A 20,261-nucleotide genomic window follows, 5' to 3' on the forward strand; every position below is an offset into this window, starting at 1 on the left:
GGCACCTTCTCAAGCCACAAAATGGGCAAGAGGCAGACTGGAGGAGAAGTGGAGCTGCTACAAGGCCCAAGGACTTGGCCGTAGCCCAAGAATCCTTAAAGTGCTCGAGAGAAAAATATGCCTGGTCTCCAAAGAGATTGGTGCCATCAAAGGGCATGTCCTTCAAGGAAGCTTGGACATCCACTGAAAAGCCAGACGTCCTCAGCCAGGTGTTGCGCCTCAGGGCCACTGGTGATGCAACCGCTCTGCCTAGCGAGTTGGTCATGGGCAGCCAGCAAGAGATTGTGAATTTTGGTGCATCTCTCCCATCGGCAACAGCCTGAGAAAGTACAGGCCAGGCCGCCACTGGGACCCTTGGCTTGAGCAACCGTATCCCTCAATGTGTGCAAAAGGCAGTGTTCACAGACCACAAAGCAAGGCAGGTGGTAGAAAACAAGTGAGTCCAAACGCTTGGATTTCCTAACCAGGGGAGCGGAAGGGAACGCACCCTGGGAGGTAGAGGCTTGGACTACCAAGCTCTTAGGGGTGGAGTGGTGTGTCAACAAACTTCATCTCGAGGTGCGAGGCAATGGCGGCAGTTAATCATCCTGTTCACAGGAGCCCCTGTGCTGGGTTTAGACTAGGTACCTAGTAGAACGTTAGTGATGGCTTCATTAAATGGGGGCAGAGGTTCTGAGGTGGAAGCTCTCCAGTTGCAGCACCTCTGTCAAGAGATTAGCCCTGACGGTCACTAAAGGCAATTGAAGTTCCATATCCTAAGCTGCTCTTTTCACCACCATAGCATAAGACGCTCCCTCGTCCACTGCTACAGTGTGGGGGGGGGAGGGTAGGTAGTATGCCCATATCTGGAGAAGTATCCAGTCCACTGGTCTCACCCAAGTGATCTTACCAGTCCATTCTTTCATGGGGCTGCTATTCTAAAGGGTCCAGCGACCCCTCCCATTCATCCCCGAGGCCTAACACATTGTAAAAGGAGGCAAAGCTCCTGCTGGCGTCGGAGTCTGCTTCGTACAAAGCCAAACTCTGTGTCGGAGTCAGGGATTACAATGGGGATGGTGCCGCCCGTGAGTGCGGATGGCTCCGGGAGCATTGTCGTTGGGGTGGTACGACCAATGACGGTCCGGATTCAGGACTGTCCTGGATCCCTCGGTGCCACTTGGCGTTGAGGCCAAAACTACCGGCGCTGAACCCTAGAAACTCAGGGAGGCATGGAGTTGGCCCAAGCGCAGGTTCCGCAGACAAGGCCTACAGTTTCTACACTCGCTTGTCTTGTTGGCCGATGGACGAGGAGAAGTTGAAGAAGGCTTCAGCTTCTTGGATGACTTCTTAAGCCTCGACTTACTCGATCACCCCGAGAACTTGGAGTGGGACGACAACAATGGAGGACTCCGCAACCGATCCCAGGACCCTCCTCTCAACCGAGATTCGAGCGTCAGGTCACCATTAGCTTCAGGGACCACTCCCTCAAAGCCTTCAGACGCATGACCCAGCACTCTGAGCACAACTTCGCATCTTGGTCACGTTCCAGAAACCAAAGATACACGAGATGCGGATCCATCACAAACACCGCCCAATGACAGGATCGACAGTGCTTGAAGCAGGTCTTTCTGCAGGGCATCCTCAAAGCACCAGGAGTAGAATACTCGAAAAATACTAGGCAAAAGTGTTTTAAAAAGCAAGTCGAAAATTTACTGAGGGGAGCTTTCTTCAGATCAGAGCTTGCTGGTGCGGAAAGAAAAGAACTGAAGTCAGCATGCTGGGGTAGCACCTATATAGGAACTGCAATGTCATAACTGGCACAGATGCCGCAGATGACAGACACGGAGTCAGCCGATAGACGCCACCTAGCACTGTGCACAGGTAATGCTCATGAAAATCTTTCAGATCCAGTCTGGCATCTGGGGAGAATTCAAGGATAAGGAATCTATCAACTAAAAGACAAAAAGGCTAAAAAAAAATAAAAAAAAGGGGTTAAGCAGATCTGGACACTTGCTGGGGTGGACAGAAGGAAGGTTCCTTGGGCACAAGTTTCAAGGGTGATTAAACAGAGGCATGAATGATAAATTATATTTTGGGAAATGCTCTGTATTTATGTAGAAATTAATTTGGCGATTTTGTTTTCCTTCGTGTTCTGAGATGTATGGAGATATTTGATTTTTTTCTTTTATGAGACAAACTTACATTGTTACAGGATTAACTGTATATTAATTATCTATGTAATCATGCTCCTCTTGTGGGGAAAACTTTCTAATAAAAATATTTAAATAAAAAAATATATATATTATACAAATTAAAAAATGGATTGGGAGATACACGCCTAAAAGAGCTCTTTACTCAGCAACTGCAAATATATTAGCGGTGCAAAGATTTCGGAAGCTTAGGCCTGGAGGTCAAAGATTCTCTACTCTAACCCCCCAAAAATTGAACACTTTTTCAATTGAAAAATGCTCATTATGTGTCTAATGTTGTTCCGGAAAGCCTTAAGCACCTGGCTGTTGAAACAAGTGTTTTAATACTTAGGCTTCTACTTTTCAAGTCCCTTCTTTTTGGATACCCCACTCCCTCAAGACGAAGAGACCCATGGTTGAAAGTGCACTTTATATGTTACCCTTAACATTAACTCACTGATGTCAAGTGTCATCCTTACATAAATTACTAGCATATTTGGAAGTTTTGTCCTATATGATCCTACAAAATATAATGTGATCATGCCAAACGTGAGCTCAGTGCACTTCAAGTCACATTCACCAGCATCTTTATAGAAATGCAGAATGCTGATTACTTTTTGTTTTGATGTTCAGGAATAGTTCCGACATGGTAAAAGTAAGGAGCTAGGTCCGGGATTCAAACAGAAAGCCAATTGGACACTGTCTGTTTTCAAAGTGATTTAGATTAACATGTAGAATACAAAAATGTTGACTCCACATGACTGTCTATATCCAGGCTTACCATCATATACGGCAATATTCATTACTATAATAATTATTGCTAAAATGCGCGCAAGGAGGTACAATGGGGACCATGAGAATTTAAATAAAACAATTTAAACGGTCAGTCAGATAATCTTTCGGGGAAGACATAGACATACTACTGTTTAATTACACCCTGCTCACACCAGGTGCAGTGTGACAAGAATTCCACATTTACTTACAAGAAAACACATAAGGTAGTAATTAATTTTTAGGCATGGGGAGATTAATTGATGTACCCAGGATCACAGGATGTTGAGCCAACGCTCACACTTGAACCTGGTTGCCCAGTTTCAAAGTCAGCAGCTCCGGCTGTAACACCACATTCTTTCCCTCTATCTGCTTAAAAACAAAAACAAAAAAGCATTGGCAAAGCCAATAGTCTTGCCTATAAATGATCTACTGGCTTTGGCAAGGTATTTTTATGGTCTAGCTTGACAGTGCAGCTGTTGCCAGACAATTATGTGAGCATCAGTAGAGAGTGGCATTGGCTCCACCCCAATGTTCGGTGCCAGGATGACATGTTTTAATTGGGCAGAAATTGTATGCTTGCCCTCACACACACCTGTGAACATTTTGTTTATTTATCCATCTGGCAGGGCGTGAACTTTCAGGGGCACACACATCACTGTAAACCTATTATTTTGTTTTTTTAGGTAACAAGATAATTTATAGTACTTTTCTCTGGCAGCAGCCATTAATCTACATGGATGATTAGCTCTGGGTTGAACGTGTGACTGTCACCTAATCTTTTACCCTACCCTAATATTATTCTACAGTGCTTTGTTTCCACACAAATACATATCCATCCCCATGTTATTTACCTTTAATTCTTCACATTACCATACAACATTCTTTTAAAGCCAGAAATATTGGCACTGCCACCGATTGTTTAAACATGTGTGTGCAGTATGGCTTAAAGTAAATGGAAAAAAAGCACTATGACACATTGAACTGTGGCCGCGCCATAGCACATTTTTGGTACTTTCAGCCACGCTGCTGCCCAACATGGTTAAAAATAACTGACAAACCAAACAGAGCTCGCATAGGTGAGACCTATTATCTTTGCTAATGCTCTTTACTTTTTTATTTCCATGGTGGCAGGAGGATGTGAAAAATGTTTTGAAGCGTAAAGCAGATACTTCAATGTAGATAATGGAAAGCCAATTACATTGCTAATATAACAAGAATTATATACACTTCTACAAAGTGTACGTGTTAAAAAATGATTGTTAAGTACTTTTGACAGTCCTCAGGGGAAGAAATTATGATTTATTTGTGCTAAACATCGAACCTGATTTTCATTGCTTTTTAATTACTAATTATTTATATGGTGTAATGTAGCTTTGGCTTAGGGGCCGAATAAGAATACGGTGGTCCCAAGACCTCCGTACCAATTTTGACGATGCGACTGCTGCCTTCTCGGTTGTCTGATCACCCAATTTGGATGGTAGCAGTCAGACCGCCACAAGACCACTGCCAACTCCTGCCTCACCGCAGCGGTCGGAGAGTTGGGTAAAATGGAGGTGGTGTCGGCGGTGACACTGCCGTTCATATTCTGACCTCCCTTTCTGCCAACCTTTTATGGCAGGGACACTGCCATGAGAAGGTTAGCGGAAAGGGAGGGAATGGGCCACATTGGGCCCCCAGGACGGCAATTACCAATGTTGTTGGCATTGCACAGGCGCCACTGCTAGCAACGTCGCAGCTCAGACTTTCTGCCATGCACAACATGGTGCAATGCAACAGTGTGCCCAACTTGCTGGCTGTGCAGTCAGTTCAGCCAGCATTTATGCCAGCAGGCTCCTGTAGCTGGAGCTAATACCGGCTGAACTCACTGCGCAGGTTGCCCCGCCAGCCCCGCTGGAATGTCATCATATGGCAGTCGGGAGGCTGCCGGCTTGGCGGCATCCTCCCGACTGCCCTTACAGCGGTCTGACTGTCCAACCGCCAGACTCTTTATCGGCCCCTTAGAATTCCTTTAGGTAGAATTTCTAACTAAAATTCAAGTAAATAGAGAACTTCCACTTTTACAAGAAAATTAAATGCAGGTAAATTACAAAGCAGTTTTCTTTCAACTACATGAGGAAATACCCAAGGGACAAAAAAGGTTACAACTTTACAGCAAGAGTACCATTAATTTCTTTTCAATTAAAAGATAACTATTTGAGTCATACCTTGGTGCTGAAGGTAAATTGGAGACTTAGACGTACAAATCACCTTTTGACAGTCTCCATCAGAAGAGAAGTAATTCAACACCCACTGGAATAAAAGAGGATGTGTACCAGCAGGGCCAGTGGGTTTGTGGAAGTCAACAATGCAGCACCTACAGAAAAAAAACACTCTGTGAAGATAATCAAGCAGATTGAACACTTGCACAAAAAAGGCAAACCTTCTTGACAATGTGATCTTTTCTGCAGCATGTTTGCCTTGCTCATTTGACACTGTTTGGCACTTGCTGTTACTACCCCATTCACATGCAATCCTTTCCATGTTGTTTAGCACCTGATAATCCTTCTTAACCTACACGAAGTTAAAAGAACATGTGTTACAAGAAAGGCTATTTACTAATGAAGCAGATTGCTACTTCCCTGGTTTTATTCCAGAAACATTGTGTTCCATTCTGCAGCTTCTATAACCTCAGCTCTGGGGCCAGAGCCTAGCCCTGGCCTTCTTATTTTGCCTGGACTATTATTACGCCTGGCCGGTACAAAAGTGCATACTTGTTTTGGCAGTAAAGACGGGCAACCGTGCCAGTCAGCGGTTCTCTGCAACTGAGGTAAAATTGGTGACACAATGACAGTTTCGTTTTTCTACTGCAAATGGCCCCTAAAGCTAGTTATGTGCTCTAAAACTGACCATCCTGAGAAAAGTGATTGTGTTATCACATTCCTTATTATGTATATATTATTTATTCTGGTATTTATAGTGTGGTACAGGGGTGGCATAGCACCTTATGTATAACATAGGTACTTTTGAATTTAACGTAGTGAGAAGACATCAGCTGCTGCAGCGCGAGGTATGTAACAGTAGACTTACAGGAAGATGGATAGAGAGAGAACAGACAAGAGGATGGAGGCAGCTACTTCCACTTCCGTCACCATCAACTTGCATTTACTAGGTTTCACCGTCATACCCTTGTTTTTGAGGATAAGCAAAACTTTTTTTTAAACCTCCTCGTGTTCACCTTCAGTTTCTGTGTGAATTAAAATATCATCCTGGAAAGCCTGTACCTGTGGTATGTCGCAAAATAAGTCATCCATTAACTTCCGGAAAACACTCCCTGCTGAGGCAAGTCCAAACAGCAACTGTAAGTACTTATATGCTCCAAACGGACTTACAAATGTGGTTATATCCTGACAACATTCACTCAACGGAACTTGATGGTATGCAGAGTGAAGATCTATAGTTGAGAACACTTTTGAACCACCCACATTTGTGATCATTTCCTGAATATGTGGAAGAGGATGACAGTCCACCATTATATTCTGGTTAATCGTCCTCAAGTCCACACATAACCTCAGCTCACCATTTTTTTTCTTCCTGCTCACAACTGGCAAAACCCACTCTGAAGAGTCTGTCGGAGTGATTATGCCTTCACATTTTAGTTTATGTAATAAAGACTTCAAATCTGATCTGACACTTAGAGGAACAGATCCAACCTTGTGCACTACATGAACTGCACCTTTCTTCAATTTAATGCAGTATTCATAACCATGAACAGTTTCCACCTGATCTCTAAAAACGTCTGGAAACAAATTGACCATGCAATCCGTGATGTTATTTGACAATTGTAAATTTGCAACGGGATCAGAAAGGATTAAGTTAGGCAATTCGCCCAATGCAACAGGAACTTCATGTCCCGGCTTAAGTATTATTCCTAGATGTGCCAAATCCTTCTAACCCTAATATTGCGCCCTTTAACTGCAACATATATTTTGGTAACAATAGATTTGCTTAGACACTACAAATCAGACCAACAATAGCCTAATAAGTCAATGTCATGGTCCCTGAAAGCCTTAGGACTAATATCCGGAGTCTGTAAAACTATGGTGTCCCGCCACAAATCAAAGAAAGTGTGATCAGCTAAGATGGTGATGGGTGCCCTGAATCAGCTAAAACTGAGATAGTTTCAGAACGAATAATCACATCACATATAGCCCCTTTGATGACCTTCTCAGGTTTCCCACAAGCGGAATGAGGAAAATCAACTGTTAACAAAACATTTGAAAACTGACTGGAGCATTGCACAATTTCCTCATTGATATCTACATTATTGATCTTCACCTTGTTAGAAGGGTTGTTGTCAAAACTCTGAGATTGGCAAACGCCTTGGAAATGACACATTTCCGACAAGTGTTAATTTTTTTTTCCAATTGCCGGACAAGATGGATGGTTTCCCAAATGGAACTTTGAACTACAATGGAAACACAAGCGTGAAGGTTTTCTCGACTGTCCACGAGTAAGCTTGCCCAATTTCTCGTTTGCTATTTACAGTGCAAACTGCTCCATCATTGACAACACAATTGAAAGTACTGCTTTGGTTGGCTAAAACTATGGAAGTAGTTATCGACCTTTCAATTCCCTCTGCTACGTCAATAACTTCCTCCAAAGTTGGATTACGGCATGCTAAAAGTCTTTCTTGTATTTTTTTATGAAAACAATAAAAAACAAATTGATCGCGTATATAAACATAATTTCAACCAAACTCACACTTAGCGGCTAAAACCCTTAAATTAGCTACATATTCCTCGACAGTCTCATCACTTAATTGTTTACACATAGTGAAATTAAATCTTTCAAGTAAAACACTAGAGTCATCAGAATAATGCTTCCTCATTCGTTCCTTCCCTTCAATGTAGCAGTTCCACAACATATCACCTCTCCCAGGAGACGGAATCACTGTTGTCAAAAACCTGTTGGCCTGCAACACCAAGATGATTAAAAAACAAGGCCATCTTCCTATTAGGGGAAAAATAAATTAATTAGCGTCTATAGCTGTTATATAATTTTCAAAAATGCGCAGCCATTCAGTCCACTTAATATCTGGCTTTCCTGCTTTCTGTAAAAATGCTGGTGGCTGGACGATGCCTTGACTAGCTGCCATAATTGACAATAGCTGTGTGCTGAATATAGTTCTTGAATAAGCTTCAGAAATATAAGTACATAAGACGCAAGAAATGTCAAAGCTAAGCATCTCAAATTAGACTCGAAAACCAAAAACAAAACACAGGTTACGCTACCAAAACAAACTGCGTGCGTCAATGTGTGCAACCGGGTAAAGCTTACATCCACGCCTGATCACAGAGCACACTTGAGAGGAAGCGTCCTTGCTGTAACCACGGCAACACGCCAATAGCGGGACACGTCTTGCAAGGTGATCAAACACAGGAAACATGCTCAAAAAGCTGAGTAGAACACTCAACCAGGGCTTCGTTGCCGTAACCTAGGCAACGCCCAAACGCTGCTTAGGACAGGCAACGTAAATCCAGCACGAGGAGCGTGTGTGTTGTTGCCATAACCAAGGCAACTCTCTGAAGGCGGCACGCGTCAGGCACTGTGGGCGTCGTTGCCGTAACCAGGGCAACGCTCCGAAGACGGCACACGTCAGGCACGGTAATACAGCACGAGGAACGGCCTTTTCTCATAGCGCAGCTGGTATACAAAAAACAAAAGTGGAAATCAGCTTTACAGCCTCGTCTGCAGAAAAACAACCACACAATCGGTGATGCCGGGCTGCCCACAGATCACCAAAGCGCCTCTGAAACAAGTCAGTTGGTGGGCCCTCTTTTCGTCGGCAGCAGGCGTTTGACAACCCCACTCCTGGTACCGAATTGTGGCGCGGGTTGAAGTCGAAACAAGATGCAGGCTTCAAAGTAGATAAGACAAGTTGAAGTTTATTCCAAGACGAAGAGGACCCACGATCATAAGCAGCGTCCGTGTCCTGAAGTAACAGCCGACTGACAGAGTCATCGCCCGAAGTCCAGAACACCAAGACAACCACCAATGAATGCAGGTTCTAAACATAGAACGCATAGGTAGGAACACAACTCAGTGCTACAAAGCACATTAACTAAGCATCAATAAAGCATTATACAAATACATACTACACAGCCTTTAGTCTGGTAGATGCAATTTGAACTCCTGGGTCTTAAGGTTTTCCTTAAAGAAAGGAAATCAGGGTTAATTCTAATGAAAGTACAAATTATGCATTTTTACAGTATGAGCCTAGTCAAAAGGCAGCTGAGAGCTGTAAGGGTCAAAGAAATACATACAGTGTGTATGTGACGAGGAACTGGAGTTGTGGGGGTCGCAGTGGGCTGTTTTATAAGAGCAAGAGAGTGGATTCTTACTGCCTGGATTCAGGAACCTAGTTCAACAGCCTGGGGCAAAAAAAGAGAAAGCCTGGTTGTCACGCCTGCTCTTCCTCGCTTTAGAAATCTCTAGAAGACAACAAGTTTTGTCTTAGGTCATCCTTTCTCTTCCAGACGTATGCAACTTGACCTTGAGTGAGCTGGGACCCCCAAAGTGCCTAGCCTTATGTGTTATGAAGGCTATTTGAAGGTGGTTAGTGCCTCTAGCAGTACACAGTGCGATTACTCCAGCAACCGTAGTGTGACAAGGTTTTTCTGCATTGGAGACTTAAAGCATTGACACTGGCAGGGTCATCTGAGACGTGTGATTGAAGATATTGGAAAGCCAGCCTGCTAGGAAAGCATTACCTCTATCGAGGTTGGAAAGCGAGACTACTGTTCTGAAGTCTGTGAGAACTGGCAGCTTTATTTTCCTTTAACAAGAGTGGACACAGTTTTAGCCAGCCTATTCACATGTTCATTCCGACTGAGATTCAGATGGATGATGAGGCCCAGAGAGATGGTGAATTGTACCAGCAGAGAAAGGGTGTTAAGTGTTTCAGGACAGGTGGACGGGGTAAATGTTGGAACACGGAAGTCTTGTTTAGAAGCAGTTTTTGAAAGATGGGAGATATCCAATTTATTTGTAACTTTGAAAGTATTTTTGGGCTGTTACCTACCTTGGATGGGTGGATGGCTTTGAGGTCCAGCTGAGCATCTTCAGCGTACTGGGACATGGCGGTATTATTGCCATAGATTATCATACTCAACAGGTTCCAGAAAGAGATTAATTGAAGTCAAGAGAGATTTAACCTTGAGCCATGTACTATCTAAACTATTTGCGATTGTACCAAATCATGCTTTCATAATGTTTCCTAAATAGAGGGAAGATTTACGTTTCTGAGAACCTTACTGGAATTTGTTTACATTGTATACGAAAATGACATTGTGTTCAGAAGCTGTTTGTTTAATTGATATTGCATGTAGATGGTGAAAAAAGACTTTGTGGAGATAGATAAACAGCTTTACAGCTTCACAATGTAGCAAATTCATCAATTATTGTTTTGGCTAACTTATCACTCCCCCGAAGCCCCTAACAAACTAAATAAAAAAAAAGAGTATCAAAATTGAATGAATAATACATGTGCATCCAGAGTGCTTATTTATTATTCTCTGCTCCTGGCAAGGAGCGCTAAATAATGCCCTTCATGGGCTAATTAACATATATTCTGGTCAATGGTGATGTCTCAATCTGGGTAGGAGCACAACCAGCATGTTAATTAAGTTATGTAGGGGGCTCCGGGTAATGCAGCAGCCCCCCTGAAATAATTTTCAGATATTAATCCTATATTTTCTGGGATCTACATAATATAACCCTAGAAAGATTTCATGATATTTGTAAGCATTACCAAAGCTGGAGTGTTTGCTCCTCAGCTTTGGAATTCAGGAACTTCTGATCGTTGGTCTAATGGCTACATTATGTGGCTTGAGCAGTGTAAAAGAAAGACTCCAAACATATGGACACCAGAGTGCAACACTCTAACTTCTATACTACACACTTTTAATGTATATTTCATACCTTAACACTGCACCCTGCCCATGGGGCTACCTAGGGCCTACATTAGTGCTGCCCTACATGCAAAAAAAATGGAAGGTTTGGGCACTTGCCAGGTCGAACTGAGTTTAAAACTCAGGGGTGTGGAATGTAATAAAATAGCTACTTGTCCATGGGACAGGTTGCTTCTTAAATCTACTTGTCTTGTAAAAAAAATCTACTTGTCCCTTTGGTGCCATGTAGTGTGGTGACAAATTATGGCATCAATCTCATTCTGTTAAGCTCTGATAATAGCCTCTCTGTTTATGCCAGGGATACTACTATAGTAGGGCTTGAATACTTGCAATTTCAATCCCTTCTATAACAATTTCCTTATTTTGCCACCATTCTGCAGATATACTTACTGGGGCTGGAGGAAGCAGTAAGTAAAAGTTCCAGGGCTGGAACGGCTTTGAGTCTGCAAACCTACCAACTTGTATGTTTTAAGGATTTTTACCAGCTCTGCCCTAATATTTTCCCATAGTGAGAAAGGTTGCATTACTCCTGACAATGGCAGAAGTAGAAGTTCTTCCAGGGTTGGGAAAAAAGTGGTGGGAGGGAAAGTGAACTTATAAACGCTCAATAGATTTTCACATGAACAAATCTACACATGCATGTTTGCTCGTGCTTAAATACAGTTCACAAATAATTTGTAGGAGTACGATTTCCAGGTCTACTTCTGTACGTTCTTCTGAATTCATGAAAGTCACTGATTTAAAGAAATATACCATGGGTATATTTTTGTGACTTTCTTTAAGAAACGGGCCCCTAATTAGGTCTGGCATTAACAAAGACATTTTGTTTTCACTAAACTTCTATTACTCTGTCTATTGGCTGGTTTTACTCTAATTGATCACATTATTCTCTTCCACAAGGAGCATATTGGCACAAAGTAGTTTTGTTCAGTGCCAGGATCTACTGTGGCAATTAGTGGCGTAACGAACCTGGAGGGGGGGCCAGACTCACTCAGAGTAGGTGCTGTGCTGAGGTCTCCACCTGGAGGGGGGCTGTGGGGCCTTTGTTAAGCCACCGGTGGCAATATGTGCTTTATGAATGTTTGTTACAATGACCAGGGCTTGGCAGCTCCCACAGCAATAAAATGTGTTTCAAAAGCCATGTCAAAAAAAGACACGCATTGACAAACCAAAAGACTCACAAAAAATGTCAGCTTTTTTTCTGATACAATTTTTTTTCTGAACATTTTATTTTGAGAGCAAAGAATCATCACTCTGGCTTACAAGCTTAAGCAAACATTTGCATCTAATCAGAGAGCATTCTGGGAGCATTAGACTTCGCCTCATATTGTTAAACTTTTCAAACATGTGTACACTTTTTTTTTTTTAACTAGAACCACTGTCAGTAATACGGTGTGACCTTAAAACGTTTATTTACAGTGCTCTCCCTAATAATGAAGGCTTTTCATTAATGAACCACAAATACAGTTCGAACAACATTTTACATATGGATACACATATCACCTCAATTGCAGACAGTTCCCTTCTCTGTAAACTGGCAGCCAAAGGGTTTGTGCTGTAAGGGATTGGGCCTACTTGTCCCAAGGACAAAATAAACATGAAAACCTGTTGCCCTTCACCCCAAACAATATGTCCCGGGCGTCAGGCGATAGGAATTCCACATCTCTGAAAACTGCACACACAGACACTGCAGTGGCATGTCTGAGCTCATGTGGGCGGCACAATCAGTGCTGCAGGCTCACTATTAGCATCTGATTTACAGGCCCAGGACACCTCTAGTGCACTTTACTAGGGACTTACTCGTAAATCAAATACACCATCATGGAAAAGCCAATTACACATACAACTTACACAGGGAGCACTTGCCTGTTAGCACCTGGTCAGCAGTGGTAAATTGCCCAGAGTATCAAAAACAGCAAAAACAAAGTCCAGCACACAGTTAAAACATAGGAAGCAGAGGCAAAAAAGAGAGGGGAGACCATGCCAAGGATGCACAAGGATTATTCCAGGTTCTCACCTCCAGGCTCCCCAAGACTGCGGCGGTACATCAGCATCCCAGGGTGCAGCCTTCCAATGGGTTTGTATGGCACCAGTTAGCAACAAGGAGTGCGGGCCTCCTTTCCTCTCTCACAGGAGATATTGTCGTTAGGTTGCCTGTTACGCACAGTTTTTGAGCCGACAAGGTGTTCCGACCCTCCAGCTGCGTCACCCACAGCCGATTACATTCTTGCCCGCCGTTTGGGTGGTTGTTGATCTGCCATACCAGCGTAGTTCCCGATAAGTCTGGGGGGGTGGAGGGGTAGTCTCTTGGCCCTAGGTTGCTGGTGCACGCCGCTTTCCTCAGCCGGCATCTGGGCCTGGCACGTATCCGCTTGCACACTTACCGGGGAGCACCATTTTTTTGATTTGGGCTGACTTTCGTTTGTCAGCTCAGGGCCCTTCCTCAATCTGTGACCTGTCCTGAGGAAAGGATGTGGTCCAGAGGCAAAACAAGACCCAATTATGGGGTGATGAGACTAGGGGAGTGGCAGGATTTAGGCAGGATACTCGTGGAATCGCAGGGAGCTCAGCCCTGGGACATAATGAAAATGTCACTTACCCAGTGTACATCTGTTCGTGGCATCAGTCGCTGGAGATTCACATGTTCTGCATAGCTCGCCATCTGGTGTTGGGTCGGAGTGTTACAAGTTGTTTTTCTTCGAAGAAGTCTTTCGAGTCACGGGACCGAGTGACTCCTCCTTCTGTCTCCATTGCGCATGGGCGTCGACTCCATCTTCGATTGTTTTCCCCGCAGAGGGTGAGGTAGGAGTTGTGTTGTAGTAATAGTGCCCATGCAATGGAGTGACTAAGTATGTACCTATTTAAGGTTAAAATAATATATATACAAATGTACAAAGTTGAAGCTAACTTCCAAACTGCTACAGGCTCCCGGGGAGGTGGGTGGGCACATGTGAATCTCCAGCGACTGATGCCACGAACAGATGTACACTGGGTAAGTGACATTTTCAGTTCGATGGCATCTGTCGCTGTAGATACACATGTTCTGCATAGACTAGTAAGCAGTTATCTCCCCAAAGGCGGTGGCTCAGCCTGTAGGAATGGAAGTGGTTTGAAATAATGTTCTTAACACGGCTTGACCTACTGTGGCTTGCTGTGCGGATAACACGTCTACACAGTAGTGCTTGGTGAACGTGTGTGGCGTAGACCATGTGGCTGCCTTACATATTTCTTGCATTGGGATGTTTCCTAGAAAGGCCATGGTAGCACCTTTTTTTCTGGTTGAGTGTGCCCTTGGTGTAATGGGCAGTTGTCGTTTTGCTTTAAGGTAGCAGATTTGGATGCATTTAACTATCCATCTGGCTATACCTTGTCTTGATATTGGGTTTCCTGCATGAGGTTTTTGGAATGCAATAAATAGTTGTTTAGTCTTTCTGATGTTTTTCGTTCTGTCAATGTAGTACATTAATGCTCTTTTGACATCTAATGTATGTAGTGCCCTCTCAGCTACGGAATCTGGCTGTGGGAAGAACACTGGTAGTTCCACTGTTTGATTTAGGTGGAACGGTGAAATAACCTTTGGTAAAAATTTAGGATTAGTCCTTAGGACGACTTTATTTTCGTGTAGTTGTATAAAAGGTTCTTGTATTGTAAACGCCTGAATTTCGCTTACTCTTCTTAGAGATGTAATGGCGATGAGAAATGCAACCTTCCAGGTTAGGAACTGTATTTCGCAAGAGTGGACCCATGAGTCTTGTTAAGACAACATTCAAGTTCCATGAAGGAACAGGTGGTGTTCTTGGTGGTATAATTCTTTTAAGGCCTTCCATGAATGCTTTAATGACTGGTATCCTATATAGGGAAGTTGAATAGGTAGTCTGCAGGTATGCAGATATTGCCGCAAGGTGTATTTTAATGGAAGAGAAGGCTAGGTTAGATTTTTGTAAGTGAAGCAAGTAACCCACTACGTCCTTTGGAGTTGCGTGTAAAGGTTGGATCTGATTATGATGGCAGTAGCAGACAAACCTCTTCCATTTACTTGCATAGCAGTGCCTAGTGGACGGCCTTCTGGCTTGCTTTATGACGTCCACACATTCTTGGGTAAGTTGTAAGTGTCCGAATTCTAGGATTTCAGGAGCCAGATTGCTAGATTCAGCGATGCTGGATCTGGATGTCTGATCTGTTGGTTGTGTTGTGTTAACAGATCCGGCCTGTTGGGCAATTTGATGTGGGGTACTACTGATAGGTCTAGCAGTGTTGTGTACCAGGGTTGCCTTGCCCAAGTTGGTGCTATTAAAATGAGTTTGAGTTTGGTTTGACTCAATTTGTTTACCAGATAAGGAAGGAGAGGGAGAGGAGGAAAAGCGTAGGCAAATATCCCTGACCAGTTCATCCATAGGGCATTGCCTTGGGACTGCCTGTGTGGGTATCTGGATGCGAAGTTTTGGCATTTTGCGTTCTCTCTTGTTGCAAACAAGTCTATTTGAGGTGTTCCCCAGAGTCTGAAGTAAGTGTTTAGAATTTGGGGGTGAATTTCCCATTCGTGGACCTGTTGGTGATCTCGAGAGAGATTGTCTGCAAGTTGATTCTGGATCCCTGGAATAAACTGCGCTATTAGGCGAATGTGGTTGTGAATTGCCCATCGCCATATCTTCTGTGCTAGAAGGCTCAACTGCGTTGAGTGTGTCCCCCCCTGTTTGTTTAGATAATACATTGTTGTCATGTTGTCTGTTTTGACAAGAATGTATTTGTGAGTTATAATTGGTTGGAAAGCCCTTAATGCTTGAAAAACTGCTAGCATTTCTAGGTGATTTATATGCAGTTTTGTTTGATGTACGTTCCATTGTCCTTGTATGCTGTGTTGATCGAGGTGTGCTCCCCACCCTGTCATGGAAGCATCTGTTGTTATTACGCATTGTGGCACTGGGTCTTGGAATGGCCGCCCTTTGTTTAAATTTATACTGTTCCACCATAGAAGCGAGAGGTAAGTTTGGCGGTCTATTAACACCAGATCTAGAAGGTGACCCTGTGCTTGTGACCATTGTGATGCTAGGCACTGTTGTAAGGGCCTCATGTGTAGTCTTGCGTTCGGGACAATGGCTATGCATGAAGACATCATGCCTAGGAGTTGTAATATCATCTTTGCTTGTATTGTTTGTGTTGGATACATGCGTTGTATGATCTTGTTGAAATTTTGAATTCTTTGTGGACTTGGAGTGGCTACTCTTTTTGTTGTGTCTATTATGGCTCCCAGGTATTGTTGTACTTTGCAAGGCAAAATGTTGGATTTTGCAAAGTTGACGGTGAACCCTAGTTTGTAAAGGGTTTGTATGATTTGATTTGTGTGTTGTAAGCACTTTGTTAGTGAATTGGTTTTGATTAGCCAGTCGTCTAGATACGGGAATACATGTATTTGCTGCCTTCTGATGTGTGCAGCCACTACTGCTAGACATTTTGTAAAGACTCTTGGTGCGGTTGTTAAACCAAAAGGCAATACTTTGAATTGGTAATGTATTCCTTTGACTACGAACCGTAGGTATTTCCTGTGTGACGGATGTATTGGTATATGGAAATACGCGTCTTTGAGGTCTAAGGTTGTCATGTAGTCCTGTAGTTTTAGCAATGGTAACACTTCTTGTAGCATGACCATGTGAAAGTGGTCTGATTTGATGTAGGTGTTTAGTATTCTGAGGTCTAGGATTGGTGTCAGTGTTTTGTCCTTTTTTGGTATTAAGAAGTACAGTGAGTAGACTCCTGTGTTTGTTTGTGTGTTTGGTACTAATTCGATTGCATTCTTTTGCAATAGTGCTTGAACTTCTATTTCCAGGAGTTTGGAATGTTGTTTTGATAAATTCTGTGCTTTTGGTGGTATGTTTGGAGGGAATTGTAGGAATTCTATGCAATAACCATGTTGGATAATTGGTAAGACCCAAGTGTCTGTAGTTATTTCCTCCCATGCTTTGTAATAATGACCTATTCTTCCCCCCACTGGTGTTGTGTGGAGGGGGTGAGTGACATCTGAGTCACTGCTTGGTTGTAGGGGTTTTTGGGCTTTGAAATTTTCCTCTATTCCTAGGGAATTGCCCTCCTCTGTATTGGCCCCGAAAGCCTCCCCTGTACTGTCCCTGGTAGCTGGACGGTGTTGCCTGCGAGGTGCTGGCTTGTGTGGCCTGACCCCGAAACCCCCCTCTAAAGGGTGTCTTGCGGAAGGTGCTGTAGGTTCCTCTGCTCTGCGGGGAGTAGAGTGCGCCCATGGCTTTAGCAGTGTCAGTGTCTTTTTTAAGTTTTTTGATTGCCCTGTCCACTTCTGGTCCGAACAGTTGTTTTTCGTTGAATGGCATATTGAGCACTGCCTGCTGTATCTCTGGTTTGAACCCAGACGTTCTTAGCCATGCGTGCCTTCTAATGGTCACAGATGTATTAATTGTCCTTGCAGCTGTGTCTGCTGCGTCCATAGAAGAACGTATCTGGTTATTTGATATGTTCTGCCCTTCCTCAACCACCTGCTTTGCCCTCTTTTGTAGTTCCTTGGGAAGATGCTCGATGAGGTGTTGCATCTTATCCCAATGGGCTCTGTCATAGCGCGCAAGTAGTGCTTGAGAGTTAGCGATGCGCCACTGGTTTGCAGCTTGTACTGCAACTCTTTTCCCAGCTGCATCGAACTTGCGGCTCTCTTTATCTGGGGGTGGTGCATCCCCAGATGTGTGGGAGTTGGCTCTTTTCCGAGCTGCTCCTACTACGACGGAATCTGGTGGCAGCTGTGTGGTGATGAAAACAGGGTCTGTAGGAGGTGCCTTATACTTCTTTTCCACCCTTGGCGTTATTGCCCTACTTTTGACCGGCTCCTTGAATATTTCCTTTGCGTGCCGAAGCATACCTGGCAGCATAGGCAGGCTTTGGTAGGAGCTGTGGGTGGAGGAGAGGGTGTTGAATAAAAAGTCATCCTCGACTTGTTCTGAGTGGAGGTTTACGTTGTGGAATTGTGCTGCTCTAGCCACCACTTGAGAGTATGCTGAGCTGTCTTCTGGTGGTGAGGGCTTTGTTGGATATGCCTCCGGACTGTTGTCCGACACTGGGGCGTCATATAAGTCCCAAGCGTCTTGATCCTGGTCACCTTGGCTCATGGTGGTGTGAGCCGGGGAATGTGACGGAGTTTGCGCTGGTGAGATGTTGATTACAGGTGGAGGAGAGGGTGGCGGAGTCACCTTTTTCACCATTTTTGTTTGTGGCGCCTGGTCTGTTTGAAACTCCAGTCTCCTTTTTCTCCTAATAGGGGGAAGGGTGCTTATTCTTCCCGTTCCCTGCTGTATGAAAATACGTTTTTGCGTATGGTCCACTTCGGTGGATTGCAGCTCTTCCTCAAACCTATGCTTTCGCATCTGAGAGGACAGTGATTGTTCCTCTGTATAAGAGCCTGGACCTGGGCCGGTTACGGTTTGTTTCGGCAGCGAAACCCTGCCTGTATCTCTTTTCGGCTCCGAGGTGGCTTTTTTTTTTTTTTTTGGCGTCAAAACCTCTCGGCGTCGATCTTCGTCGGTGCCGCTGTCTCGGCGTCGAACCGCTTCTACACCGCTATCTCGGTGTCGTTGCTTTTCTCCAGCACTTTCTCGATCCCAAGAAGGCTGCGTGCCGGTGTCTCGACCGGAGTCGGACGATCTCGGCACTGTTTTGGCCTTTTTCGGTGCCGATGGTCGGTCACCGAATTTAAGGGTGGAGCCATGGCCTGGTGGCAGTGGCGTCCCCTGGGCCTTGTCACTTTTCTTCTGTGTTGTTTTCGACGTCTTACTCACGGTTCTTTGATCGTCGAATTCCTCGGAGTCCGATTCGTGGATCGAAAAGGTTTCTTCTTCCTCTTGTTCCTCGAACTCTCGGTGCGCTGTCGGCGTGGACGCCATCTGAAGTCTCCTGGCTCGACGGTCACGGAGTGTCTTTCGGGACCGGAACGCACGACAGGCCTCGCAAGTCTCTTCACTGTGCTCAGGCGACAGGCACAGGTTACAGACCAAATGTTGGTCTGTATACGGGTATTTGTTGTGGCATTTGGGACAAAAACGGAACGGGGTCCGTTCCATCGACGTTGTTCGACACGCGGTCGGGCCGACCAGGCCCCGACGGGGGATCGAAAACTACCCCGAAGGGCACCGGAGCGCGTCGATCTTCGATTCTAACTACGCCGATCCCGAACGCAACAATACCGACGAAAATCTTCCGATATTAACTAACTTTCCGTTCCGAAACTCGGAGCGACAGGAACACGTCCGAACCCGATGGCGGAAAGAAAACAATCGAAGATGGAGTCGACGCCCATGCGCAATGGAGACAGAAGGAGGAGTCACTCGGTCCCGTGACTCGAAAGACTTCTTCGAAGAAAAACAACTTGTAACACTCCGACCCAACACCAGATAGCGAGCTATGCAGAGCATGTGTATCTACAGCGACAGATGCCATCGAACAGTCTGTTATCTTGTCGGCCACCACCCCTACCAGTAATCTTGAACACCGACATGACAGACAAGAGACTACTATTGCTGCTAGTGAAAAGGATTCCACTATTTTCATTTAGCTTTTGAATGTAAATAAAACAAAAGAGCACATCATTCCAAAGAACATTAAAAAAAGATCTTCAAAGGTAAGCATGAGCTCTTTCCATGACTTCCACAACATATGCATTGCAGGGAGATTCAGTCACGTAAACACCTTTCTGAGCACATGATCAATGAGTTTATGAGAAGGTTCCACGCATAACATAATGGGCCATAGGGCCACAGTTGGCAGATAATAAAACAGAACGATGTTACTCATAAATGTTGAACTTACTTTAGGTTAAGAAATGTTAAGAGTGAATAGATTTCACAGGCACCAATCCAGGCCTTTGTGCCATTTAGTTTGTTGTTAAACTGTGAAGCCCCTTGAGGATCAAACCCTTCTTTCCAGGCACTTTCAATCATTGACTGAATTTTTGTAATACAAGGAACTTGCATTTCTGAATGGAAATAAAAGTATAGAACATTGAGGTTATACTGTGAAAGAATAACATAATCTAATAAAAGTGTACAAAATAATATTTGTCAATAGTCTACAATTATCTTGCAATAACAAATTGCAAGACCAATTCTGCAGAGCATGGTTCATCATGTTAGCAATACAAGCTTTCATGGTTCTTGTTTATTTTTTTGAATTTCATTTGATTTGCCCACAAAATACAAGCTAGGCATACAACCATGATGTACTAATCAAGTTTTTGAAGTCTATTTTTTATTGTAACAGTTGATCTTTATCACAGTCATTACTGCTCAGGGAAGACCAGTGGGGGATGTGGTATTATTAATGGCACAATTAGAAGGGCTTGATAGACAAAAATCAGCAAGAGCAG

General features: G+C 44.0%; 1 protein-coding gene across 4 annotated transcripts in view; it reads right to left on the minus strand.

Moving 5' to 3' along the window:
- ZUP1 (zinc finger containing ubiquitin peptidase 1) overlaps positions 1–20,261 on the minus strand; it is a 225,795-nt gene that overhangs the window by 45,730 nt on the left and 159,804 nt on the right. For all 4 annotated transcript variants that reach the window (XM_069235357.1, XM_069235356.1, XM_069235358.1 and 1 more), the window contains 2 exons: positions 19,706–19,871; positions 5,147–5,295 (listed from right to left, as the gene is read on the minus strand). In XM_069235357.1, the coding sequence (XP_069091458.1) occupies positions 5,147–5,295; positions 19,706–19,871 (315 nt within the window). The remainder of the gene's footprint in view (positions 1–5,146; positions 5,296–19,705; positions 19,872–20,261) is intronic.

Source organism: Pleurodeles waltl, chromosome 5 (assembly GCF_031143425.1).
Source record: "Pleurodeles waltl isolate 20211129_DDA chromosome 5, aPleWal1.hap1.20221129, whole genome shotgun sequence".
Lineage (NCBI taxonomy): Eukaryota > Metazoa > Chordata > Amphibia > Caudata > Salamandridae > Pleurodeles > Pleurodeles waltl.